The sequence below is a fragment of the Myodes glareolus genome, chromosome 2 (genome assembly GCF_982192425.1).
Source record: "Myodes glareolus chromosome 2, mMyoGla1.1, whole genome shotgun sequence".
Classification (NCBI taxonomy): domain Eukaryota; kingdom Metazoa; phylum Chordata; class Mammalia; order Rodentia; family Cricetidae; genus Myodes; species Myodes glareolus.
In genome coordinates, this window is record NC_142027.1 from 118692953 (window position 1) to 118705645 (window position 12693).

Genomic DNA, 12693 nt, shown 5'->3' on the forward strand with positions numbered 1-12693 from the left:
TCACATTCAGCAGTTGTTTTATTTATTTATTTTTTTAATTTCCTGTGTGTTTATGTGTGGACAAACGTGCTGGAGAGTCTACTTCTCTCTCCATCGTGCATCCTTGTTTCCTCTTTGAGAGAGGGTCTCACTATGCAGCCTCAGTGGAACTCATTATGCAAAACCACCTACCTCTGTCTCCCAAGACCTGGGATTAAAGGTGTGCACCACCAAAGACCTATTCCTTTCCTTTTAAAAGAAAAACTATATATTTGTTTTATATATATATGAGCAGCCTATTAACTTTATGCCAGATCCTATTACAGATGGTTGTGAGCCACCTGTGGTTGTTAAGAATTGAACTCAAGGTCTCTGGAAGAGCAGACAGTGCTCTTAACTGCTGAGCCCCCAAAGACTTAATTTAATTTTATGTGTGGATGTTTTATCTTCATTTAGGTCTGTGCACCATTTGTTGTGCAATGCCCATGGAGAAACATTGCAGTGTAAGAGGGGAAGGGGGAAGCAGGCTCCGGGGAAAGGGTGAAGATACCAGTGAATCAGATGGCAAGGTCAAGGCAGAGTGGTCAGCGTCCAAGTCCCCAGATAAACACGGGTCTGGAGGTGCCTCAACCCCAGCCAACAAAACCTGTGCCGTGGGGCACTGGCTACAGAGAGAAGTGCAGGAGCGCAGAACCCCAAATCCCTGGATGTAAGGGAGCTCAGACCACTTGTTTATATGGGCAGAAACTCTCAAGATCATGGAGGATGTTGAAGAGTTCCCTCTGGTGGCCATCTTGACTGGTTATCAAGGGCATATTGAGGCCAGTTCACAGAGCAAAAGGAAATAAGGTGTTCTGGACGTATGGTGTTAAATAGCCCAATTTGGATAAATTTTGCAGTAGATACCCAGGGGTGACTGAGGATCGGGTCTAGACGAGAAATTGCCCATTTCCAAGCCTGTGCTGGAGACTGAAGTCTAGAGCAATGCATCTATCGTAGATGGTCTTTGCTCCGAAGCGGATTGGTGTTGCCTGGAGCGGTATGAAAGTCGGTCCTGTCAAAAAGAGAGGGAGATACAATGAAAAGTGGCTTCCTACATGGTCGGGGAACTGGGTCTGTCCGGCAGGGAAGGTTCAACTCCTCCCAGGCTTCTAGCACTAAGATGATAGGTTTCTCCGCCTCCGAGGTAGTAAGCCAGATCAAGCCGAATTAAAAAGTAAAGGACCAGGTTTACTTGGGCAAAGCACTCCAGGGTGACCCTCCAGTCCCCAGAAATGAGGTGTGGGGTGAGGGAAAGGAAAAAAAAAAATCACACACGGCCTGTCTAAAGGAGGTGGCTTAAATACCTTGTAGACGCGGTGGGGTGGGGGTTGATGATGCCCAACAATGGTAGCTTTTAGGCGGGGTCTTGAGCAGCTATCAGGTGGGCAGCCGCCACTGCCACCACCATGGAGCTGGACATTTTTTTTTTTGCAGGTTTTTCTTAGAGGGCAGGGTTTGGAGAAGGAATTGGCCGGATCAATCAGAAGTGAGGGAGAGATTCCAGCCGACCAGACAGAGAAAAGCTAGCGGATAGGGAGAGAACGCCGAGACTGTCAGGGGAATAAGGCTTAGACTTGACCCCGGGTACCAGAGAAGATGGAAGGAGAGAAGAGTTAAACACAGGTGACCTGGATTAGGACATCAGCCTGGTTCCGAAACCTCGGAGCATAGGGTTCGAATTTCCCCGAGGATCTCCTCCAGCAATGGGAACCACAATACCTCCAGACATTTCAACAACAAACAGACACCACGCTTTGTCCCATTTCCGGGGCCGGACCGGAAATTCTCCTCCTGCCCAATAGCGAGGCGACGGGGAGCTCATTCTCGCGAGAGCTCGGTAACCTGGTACTCAGGGAGTTAGCCATGGAGGGTGAGCGGGCGCCGCTGCTTGGTTCGCGGCGGGTAGTGGCGGCGGCCGGGGCGTTTGCGGGGCGGCGCGCGGCGTGCGGGGCGGTGCTGTTGGCCGAACTGCTGGAGCGCGCCGCCTTTTACGGCATCACGGCCAACTTGGTGCTGTTCCTGAATGGCGCGCCGTTCAACTGGGAGGGCGCGCAGGCCAGCCAGGCGCTGCTGCTCTTCATGGGCCTCACCTACCTGGGCTCGCCGTTCGGGGGCTGGCTTGCCGACGCGAGGCTCGGCCGGGCGCGCGCCATCCTGCTCAGCCTGGCACTCTACTTGCTCGGCATGCTTGCCTTCCCGCTGCTTGCCGCGCCCCGCTCGCGCGCCGCGCTCTGCGGGGACCCGAGCCCCGAGCTCGTCCGCAATTGCTCGGCTCCCTTCCCCAACGGCACGGCAGTGTGTCCCGATGTCGCCGCGCGCCGCTGCGCTCCGGCCACCTTCGCGGGGCTGGTGCTCGTGGGACTCGGTGTGGCCACCGTCAAAGCCAACATAACGCCCTTCGGCGCGGACCAGGTGAGCCGGACCCGCCCCTGTCCTCCCGGTTTTGTCTTTTGCACCTACCGTGCACCACGCCTACCTGGATCTATGCCTGACTTTGCACTAGGTGCGCTACGCTGAAGATACGGGGACCGTCCCGGTACTCTGTGTACCTGCATATGCCCCAGGGTTCTCCACTGATGGAAGGAGCCACCCCTATACCTCAGCCTACACACTTGACTGAGCGACTGATGGGAGAGCAAGGAGCTGCCCACCAAGCTCCTCAACCCAGTCACCTGCACCTCACGTCTTGAGAAAGATTAAGGCTATGGAGGGGGATACTTCCTGGCCAGAGAATCTCTCTTGTAGTGTAGATAAGAACACCTGCCTTTGATCTCTCCCTTCTAGTTAGGCTAGTTAGGGAGGGGAGGAAGAAGACCTTTCCGGGGTGGGGGCATTTCCTTGTAGAGTGCTCCAGCACTTACTGAGCGGGTAGGAGGGAGAGCAAGGCTACTTCTAATCCAAGTGAGGAAGGAGCCCACACGTACGCATTCCACACCTCGCACAAGTTTCATGACCGGTAAAAAGAGAGCCTCACACTCTCTGGCAGGACCCTGTATCCACATCTGCCCTTGCATCTGGTACAGCACTGAAGAAGGGGCAGGAACCACACCCACCCTCTGCTCTGGGGGAACTTGCTTGTAGTGTGGGTGAAAACCCTTGAGTAGACAGAAAGCAGGTATGATCTGGGTGGTAGGAAGGACTTCACCCAATGAGGTGATTATTCATGATGTGCTGGCCAGGGCGGGTTTCAAGAGAAGGTTCTTTCTAATGGCGGAGGCATTTGGGTTAAAATCTGAAAGAAAAGTTGACGTTGTAGAGATGTGAATTGTATGCATGTACGAAGACCCACCACTGCCCGAGTTTTCCGCTTACAAACATACGGGCAAGCACGTAGCTTTCATCTTCATTGTTTTAAATAAGTGTTGGAGTGGGCTGGGTAGGAAAGTCCAAAACCATGCTGCCGCTCTGAACACCAAGACCAAGAGGTGAGGGAGGAGCCAAAGCTTTGGAGAGCAGAAGTGATCTGCTAGTGCCTGGGTGCCGCAGCTGCTCAGCTTCCCCTTTTCGGGCTCTCACAGGCTAAGAATGGATCTAGTGGTCAAATGCAAATCGAGTATTTTGTAAGCAGTGGAAATTATGTGGGGTTGGAGTGGCAGGCTCTGTGGATAAAGCTCTTTAAGGTCCTGCTCTTTCCTGCTTACTCATCTCCCCTGCTTCCCCTAGACTTGTAGACTTGAGTAGTCATAGAGGCCAGATGTCTCCTAAAACTTGACACATGTTGTCTCATTGCAAAGAGATTGCAAGTGGCTGCCGTAGAGAGTGGGTTGTGTGGCAGGGGGTGAGAGCGCACACAGCTCAGGCTGCAGCTGGCACATGAGAGAGCAGTGGCCTAGAGTGGAGACAGTGGCCTGGAGGAAAGGGATGGACTCAAAAGTGGGAGGGGTGCAGTAGGGAGTGCTAGGGGGTTCTTTGTGAGCTGCAGGGAAGAAACCCTGGGTCTTGGCACTAAACTGATCTTTGCCTGAAATTTAAGTGATCAAGGTAAAATCATTTGCTCAGAGAGTAGCACCATGAATATAGGACTGGGCCATGTTCAGACGTCTTGTTTCCATGGTCCATAAGGTTAAACAATTCAGTGATGGCACATCTCAACTGTGACAGAAGTAGTAATTGCAGTACTTCAGATTTTGAGGCAGAAGGATTGCCACAAGTTTAAGGCCAGCTCAGACTATATAGCTCTCGGCTATACTGGTGGGTTGTAAAAGTAAAATATAAGCAAAAGAAGTAGTTGTCGCTTTAGAATTTTCACACAGGGGCAGTTCCAATGAGCTTAGCTTCTAGTGCTATATGAAGACACGGGGTCAAAGCACTTTAGCTCTGTCCGAAAGTCTTAAGCCTAGGTGTGGTAGTTTGCATGAAATGACCCTCATAAGTCTCATATATATTTGGATTCTTGGTCCCTAGTTGGTGGCTGGGGAGGATTAGGTGAGACCTTGCTGGAGGAAGTATGTTACTGGGGTTGGGCCTTATTTGAAATCAAGACCTGCTGCTCTAGCCCACATATTATTTGCTGCTATAATGGACTCTTAGCCCTCTGGAAAATAAGTCCTTCTATAAATTGCCTTGGTCATGGTGTTTATCACATCGACAGGAAAGTAAGCAGCAAACTGGGCCATGCCATACAAAGTGTACCTCTACTGTGCATCCCCATGTTGGCACAGTTTGAGTCTCATGGCGTACACAGAACTCCTTAGACTTTGCACTCACAGTCCCTTTTCACCCAAGAACTTATGTGACTCAGAGTCTAAAATAGACATTCAAATCAAACATTAACTGATACCACCCAAGTTATAAATTTGTTTTAAGGCAGTTCTTTGCTATATGAATAACATACTATTTATTAAAGATGAAGTCCAATTTGTACAGAAATGAGATGGGTTATTTACACAACTTGATACATTCCAAAGCCATAGCTTTTGAAAGTGATGGCTGGTAGGGACATATTCGAAGTCTTGGCTGTTTGGAATTAAGCCACTGTGCTTCTGTGAGAGCAGAAAAACATTCTCTGCAGTGGAAACAGTGCAGCTCATAGTACGAAGTAGTGTCAAATCTAGCCAGGGAGTGTCAGGCAACATTTGTTGTAGTCATGAGGCATGTCAGTGTGTGCAGTGTAAAGTGCAAGTGGTCCTTGTGCGGAATCAAGGCCACAGATGTCACAGGGTGCAGCGTGGGCAAGCCCTGCCAGGAATATCTCGGTTCCATTGTACATTTGATTCTGAGTTTGTTTTTGGACCTTGTGCATTCAGAAACCCGTTACTTTTGCCAAGTTTCACACACACAGTTTGAGAAGCTTTGGTTGTAGTATGCATGGGGTGACTGTCTGTCTGTCCAGGGCCAGCTGTTCCACAAGCCCTAAGGGAGCAGATTGGATGCAGTGTCTTAAGAGTCCGTGTTCTCCAGTAGATACTAGACCATTGATTAGCTCTCCCTAGCAGGCCTGTTGAATAGCTCCTGTGAGGGTCACTGTGAGTGGGTCCCAGCCTGCACAAGTCATTGTAGCTAAGAATAGGTGCTCTTCCACAAAGTAATTGGAATTGTCTCCAGAATCTCTACACTTAATACCATCTGGAGAAGAGACTTTCTGGATCTGGGACCCTAGAGAAACTTCACAGCCACTTGGATGTGCTCAGTGATTGGCTCTCTGGTGGTTTTGTTTTCTGTTTGTGGGTTTTTGTTTTACTTTGTTATATTTTGAGACAAGGTTTCAGTGTAGCTCAGGCTGGCCTCTAATTCACTAGTAGAAGATGACCTTGAACTACTAATATTCCTGCCTCTGCCCAAGTCATGTCCTTCCCCCTCTATTCTTGACCATTTTATTTTTTGACCTGGGGTTTTTCTGTGTAGTCCATGCTGTCTTCAGACTGACTAAGTAGCCCAGATGGGCCTTCCAACCTGTATTAGCCTCTGGATGGTGGTGTGAAGAGTGTGTGCCACCATGCCGGTCTTCCACTGATTTTTGTTTTGGTTTGGTTTTTGATCTCTCTTCTTGCTCTTTAACCAGGCTGGCCTGGAATTCCATGTATAGCACAGACTGGTATCAAAATAATGTTGATCCTCCAGCTTCTGCCTCCTAAGTGCTGGGATTTCAGGTGTGTGTACCCCACACATTTGTCTTTTTTAAAGCCCTGTTTTGGGTGCTTAGGATGGTCTTAGGTTTGGTTGTGCCTTTGTTACATAGAAGAGTGGTTTGGTTTTAGGAGATTCAGTCAAAGAGTTGTGTGTATGTCTGTGTGTGTGTGTATGGGGGAGGTCAGTGATCTTTTTTGTTTACGTGTTTGTTTTTGAGACAAGGTCATTCTATGTATCCCTGTCTGGCCTGGAACTCTAGGTGGACTTAGGTTGGCCTGGAACTCACAGAGATTTGCCTGCCTCTGTCTTTTTTCGTGTGTGTGTGTGTGTGTGTGTGTGTGTGTGTGTGTGTGCGTGTTTTCATGGTAATGTGCATTTCAGGTCAGAATAACCTGCAAGAGTGGATTCTCTCCTGTCATTCAGATTCTGGAGATAGGGTTCAGATTTTCAAGCTTGCTGAAAATGCCTTTACTTGCTGAGCCATCTCATTGTGCTGGCCCAGTATTTTTTTTTTGTTTTGTTTTGTTTTTAACAGAAGTTAGAGAGCTAAAGATGTAAGAGAAGGATATATCCTACTTTTTTTTTTGAGATGTTTCAGTGAAAAGTAAGGTGTGGCCCCTCTACTGATGAACGGCTGACTTACTGCAGTCTGTCTTCTGTGAACATGCTGCCCACCCACAGCAAGAGGTTAGGTTCCCAGGGGTGTTGGGAGCACCTCGGTAAGTAAAGGATGCTGAACATTCAGTGAGTAAGCAGATACATGGGCTTCTGACCAGGGCAGTGGTGGTTTGACAGCTCTGAGAGTGCGATAGACCATGAACCACACGTAGGTTCGTCTTGTGGCGTGTAAGTTGCATCTTTAGCAGGTAACTGGGATCCTTAAGGAAGCACTTACTCTCCGCTGCCTCATGACTGTTCTTTGAGGAAGATTTCAAGACCTCCCTTGTTCCTAATGCGTCAGCTATTTTGCAGGAGAAGCCTGACGGCTGGAAGGGTGCTGTGCCAATGTTTTCTGCCTGGGGCAGTTCTTGCTGGCCTTTCCTGTTTAGAGGAGTGGGCTGCTGTCTTTAAGGTGCTTCTGCTTCTCTGGCTGGTGCAGCCAGAGTGCCCTCTCATGTGGGAGATGGGTCAGGCTGTGGTTGTGAGCAGAAGTACCAGGCCACTTCAAAGTGAATGCAAATCTATAGTCACTCTCAAAGGTGGTTCATTTGAAAGCAAAATTCTGCTATTTGGCTTTTCTAGTACTTACCAGTCGTCAGAAATCAATCATTCTTGGTTGGTGATATTCGAAATAGTGAGCTGAGTGCTAGGTACTTGTCTGTGATTCCAGTGCTTGGAGGGCAGGGCAGGAGGCCTAGGACTTCAAAGCCAGCCTCAGTTACATAGGGAGTTGGAACCCACCCTGGGTTACTTAGACCCTACGAGGAAAAAGCTCCCATGTAGGTAGAGTAGACAATACTGCCTTTGTGGTTTGCTTTAGTTTTGAGTCAGGCTCCTTTACTGACTGTAGGCATTCTTTCCTTCAGCAGAGATTCTGAGTGCTGAGATTGTGCTGAAGCATGGCATCAGGACACCCAGGGTAGTGTTTGTTCCAGTTAGGAGAGGTTAGGCTCCTGCAAATCTGATACCGTCAAACCTATTCTCCTTTCTGACCTGCTGACCTTTCCTCTCCATTTGACTGCAGTGTTTTCATGGGGTGTGGAGGGGTTATGGGGAGCTTGTTCAGCCTTGGCAGGACATGCGGTGATGTCATGATGTCATGCGACTGGTATATGGGGAAGCTGTGGCCTTTGGCCAAAGGCAAAGAGAGGCATGTGACAGACAGCTCAGTCAGCAGCAGTTCCGTTTGTATGCTGATGGATGGTGTGTGGCTACTGAGGCTCTGAAAGTAGGCCTCCTTTTTTGAAGCAACTGTGGCTGGGAACCTTGAACAGTAAAGTCAGGTGACCACCGAGTTTACAACGGGCATAAGGACTCTAAAGGTTAGGGTTCTGCTACACCAGTTGAACAAGTATTTCCTACTGTCTCAGAGGATGAACTGTTTCTATGAATGCGGGAAGATGTATGTGGTCCTGTGATGTGTAATGGGGAAGGGCTTGGAACATTTCAGTTAGTGTCTAATGTTCCCTGTCTCATGCTGGTTGTGGTGCATGTCTGTACTTCCAGCTGTTCTAGCCCAGGAGTTTGAGGCTGGCCTGGACAACTGATCCCATTTCCAAAGAGGTGCTTTTGCTTTTCTTTTTCTTTAAACTGGCCCCTTCCCTTTCATGTTTATGTATATGTGGTATTTAACACACACAAAATATAGTGTATATATAAAGAATAAAGAGCTAGGCAGTGGCGACGCACCTTTAATCCTAGCACTGGGGCAGGGGTTGGGGGGAGCACAGAGGTAGTCGGATCTCTTAGTTTGAGGACAGCCAAGGGCTACACAGAGAAACCTTGTCTCAAAAAACAAAATGAAACAAAACAGAAAGTATATATGTATGTACTTTGAGTTTTATTTTCTCTGTTTCTTTGTTCATGTGTTTTTCTTTCTTCTGGCCTGCCTCCACTGTGTCATGGACATTGATGTCCATTGTTGAGTAACATTTAAAAGCTTCTGCCTCCGCTGTAAGAAACTGTGACTATAAACTATTGCAGTGATGCCTGCCTTCAGAGTGGAACCTTTGTTCAGAACTGACGTGTGTAGAACAAAATCCTTACAGTTGGTTGCTTGCTTGATTTGTGGGCTAGCGATGGCACTTAGTGGTAAAGGTCTTATCTAATATCTGCAGGGACCCATGTTAAGTCCCTGGCCCTGAAGAAAGGAAAGATCAAACCAACAACTTGGATTTTTTAGTTTGACATGATTATAACTATCTGACTAAATTCAAGCAAAGGACTTGCCAACACAGTAGCTATCATTTGGAGTTTAATAATTGTCAAGGGATACTCAGTTTTGACTGTATAGTCTGTCCCTCACCTTAATCTTAAATACTCTGTAGGAAACCATCAGTGCCAAGGAGAAGACTTATTGCATGTTGTACTTGTCTGCTTTGCCCCTGGTACTAGAGAGGAGATTGCTCTGTGGATCATAAGAGGTGCTGTGGAGTCAATTTTAACCCTGCCCATCCATTAAGGATGTGTCTGTATATGTTCAAGTCAGTCTTGGGCTGTGGGTTTGCTCAAGACCATTTGTGCAATGAAACTGCAGAATGATACTGACTGGGACCTGGCCCATCCTGAGCGTGTCTGTGTAGATGTAAAAAGCACAGGTGGAAGAAGCCAGGCTGGGCCTGACTCACCTAGCTACCAGCCAGGTGGGATCTGCAGAAGGTTTTCCGGGGGCAGGGGGGGGGAGGTTCACCTGAAGGGGAGAGTCAGCTTGAGACCGATTTTGAACACTTCTTGAGTGTGATGATGAGAACTTTTGTGTAGCTCAGGCCAGCCTCCAGCTCATGGTTTCCCTGCTTCTGTCTCTCAAATCCTGGGATTACAGGTGTACATCACTGGCACTGAATAACCTTTCTAATCTAAAGCTACTTTGTGATTGTAACTGTTTACTATGTCTACAGCTTAGTTGTAGGCTTATCAAAGACTCTGATGTTTGGGCCCCATGCCTCGCCTCTGAGTAATCCTTACTTAAGTGCATGGAGCCACAGCCTACTTGGCAATGCCCTAGTACTTGTGCTAAGTTCAGCGAGGCCCAGAGCTCCATATGACAGCGCTGAGCAGTTACGTGCAGGCTCCTAATAATCCAAGATGATGATTCTGCTGGTCTGGGTTGGGCTGTAGGTTCTGGAACCTGTTTTAAGGATCATTCCTGCTGGTTTCAAGGTAGGCGGTCAGCTTACTTTGAACAGTAGGACTTCCTTGTGTTTGGAGTGGGCTTCAGCTCCTGGAATGATTGAGTACAAGATGTCTTTTGTTGGGAGACTGGCTGGATCTGTAAATGGCATTTTGATTGTGTCCTACTGTTTTCTGAGAGCAGAGTCTTGAGACACCTTGTATCTGCTCTCGTAATGGAGATGATTAGGTACTTGTGGTGGCATGGCTTGTAGCTGCTGTGGGTGGCTGGGTGGTCATTTAAGTATTAAAACCACTAAAGCTTGTCGTGTTTACAGAGCAGATGAACAATGTAGAGGACCACATGTTCTTACACACTTCTTTTCCCTGTTACTTTAGGTCAAAGATCGTGGTCCAGAAGCCACTCGGAGGTTTTTCAATTGGTTTTACTGGAGCATTAATTTGGGAGCGATCCTGTCGTTAGGAGGCATTGCCTATATTCAGCAGAATGTAAGCTTTCTCACAGGCTACCTGATTCCCACTGTCTGCGTGGCTATCGCTTTCCTGGTCTTCCTCTGTGGCCAGAGTGTCTTCATCACCAAGCCTCCTGATGGCAGCGCCTTCACTGACATGTTCAGGATTCTCACCTACAGCTGCTGCTCCCAGAGAGGTGGGCAACGGAGAAGTGGGTGAGTTGCACAACTTTTCACTCCCTGCAGATAAAATACCAGCTGAAGTCTGGGATGTACGGCTCGTGTGTCTGATCTCCAAGCCGGCTTTCATTCAGAAAGTGTGTGGTGTAAACCTTGCCATTCAACTAGCAGAACCTTGAGTTCAGTACTCTATGCCAAACTTTCTCACTGCCAGCATGGGTAAGGATGCCTTGATGCTGTTGGGTTGCAGATTTGAAGGAAGGGATCTGCAGACAGTGCCATGGAGACACATCACGTGCTTTAAACATAGAAGTGTATTCATGAGAACTTAGGCTGTGTATGTTGTCAGTACTTATCTAGGGGAAGCTGCTGTCTCTCTTTTGGTCAGCATAGCATCCCTCATCCAGGGCTATGGCAGCTACTCTCTAATGGAGGGGAACACAAACATAGCTTGAGATACACTAGGGGAACCTTTTACCCTTACTCTGATGGGACTTGCACAGCCTCAGTGCTGATTGTCCCAAGCCTGGGACTTTTAGAAACAGTCATATTCTGAGATCTACCCCCTTCTGCTGCTGATGGTGACCTGTGGTCCTGCTCTGTGCAGATTAATGAAGTTGAGAAATGAGCCTAAGGAGGATTAAGATGGTTCTCTGTTTTCTGCAGACTGCCGTGTAGAGTAAACTGGTCCCTTGACAGTGGTTGTGACATTAGACAGCCTGCAGTACTGGAGTCACCAGAGCAGTCAAGGCAGAGAGAGAACCAAGGTTCAGGGAAGCTCCTGGACCTTGGTGGTCAGCTCCCTCCCAGTGATTTACTGAGCCTAAGGATTTCCAGGAGTTACTGAGCAAAGATGGATTTCTTGTCCTTAGGGCTTCCTGTGGGGTGGCCCTGGTTGTGAAAATGTTCTACAGGCTAATGTGCATAGTCTCGCCCGTGCTTGTCTGTGTCTGTTGTTGGTGTACTGGAAGCCTCTGTGTTGCAGAACTGAAGCTACACAGTGACTTCTGTGGTTCTGCTGATGGCGCATGAGTCCCTTGTGTGAAATCTGACTGTCTAACCTCCTTTGTGAATCTGCTAGAAAGCTGTTTACTCTGGCAGCTTTCAGACCCTGTCCAGAAGGGGGCTAGCACTGAGGAGCTTGCAAAGCTGGATGTCACCCAGCTCCAGCTGATCCTGGTGTTTGCTAGGACCTGACTTTAGCCAGACAGAAGCCGTGTTGCAGACTTTAGCTGTTTCTAATCTAGGCTGCTAGCCAAGGGCAGGACAGCCCGTTGCAAATAGCCCTGATGAGAACCTTTCAGCCAGGGTCTAGCATTACTCCAGGATCTATGGGATATCTCAGTGCACACATGACAAAGGAAAGGGCAGACTGAGCAGTCTGCCTTTTTCTCAGCTTCAACTTTGGAAATCTTTGGGACAAAACTAAACAAAAAGGTTTGGAAGTCAACTAAATTGTATGAGCTTGCTGTGGAACCTGGCAGTTCAGAGACATTACAGTGCCTGACTTTGTTTGCCCAGGGGATTGGACAACTCTTGGGATTGTTGTAAGGCCTCAATGCAGTGAGGCATGTAAGTAAGGCTCTTAGCAGCCTAGTATCTGATGGAACCTTTCACTGTGCTACTGAGGGTATCTGGAGTGGGATTGAAGAGCCCTGGAAGTGCCACACACCTGTTCTCCATGGGTCTGACTCTTGGCCCTGTCCCTGTGTGTGGTCTTGGAGATGTGTTTGGAGGGCAGTGGTGCTGATTTTAGATGAGACCTGACAGTCTGAGTTCTCATCATCATCACCATACTATAATAGAGCTGGCGCGGGGCCTTGTTTGGAGTGCCTTTGTCCGGAGTTTTTGACAAGTGCAAGGCGGGCACACTGTGCACCTAGCCTTTCAGATCCTGGACACACAGGCTACATAGGTACAGGGAAACTGAGTCACAGTCTCTGTGGGAGGAGTGGGCCCTTGTCTGTGACTGTGGGGGCTTCTATATCACAGCATAGAACATTAACCATGCAAATGGATTAAGAGTTTTTTTTTCTGAGACAGGGTCTCAGGTAACCCAGGCTGGCTCTGTACTTGGTTCATATCTAAAGAAGTGATTATCCTGCCTCAGCCTCCCTAGTGTTGGGGTTACATGTGTGCCACCTTACTTGGTGATTGGGAGGCTTTAGACCATAGGTTCCCA

General features: G+C 48.3%; 1 protein-coding gene and 1 long non-coding RNA gene across 2 annotated transcripts in view; one reads left to right on the plus strand and one right to left on the minus strand.

Annotated features, from left to right (window-relative positions):
• Positions 1–1928, minus strand: LOC125400035 (uncharacterized). Its single transcript, XR_007231865.3, has 2 exons — positions 1650–1928; positions 1–1033 (listed from the first exon to the last, which is right to left on the minus strand). It is a non-coding gene; the product is annotated as an uncharacterized LOC125400035 (long non-coding RNA).
• Positions 1885–12693, plus strand: part of Slc15a4 (solute carrier family 15 member 4) — a 26856-nt gene continuing 16047 nt past the window's right edge. Inside the window, exons 1-2 of the mRNA XM_048434034.3 lie at positions 1885–2433; positions 10258–10547. Of these exons, the coding sequence (XP_048289991.3) occupies positions 1885–2433; positions 10258–10547 (839 nt within the window). The remainder of the gene's footprint in view (positions 2434–10257; positions 10548–12693) is intronic.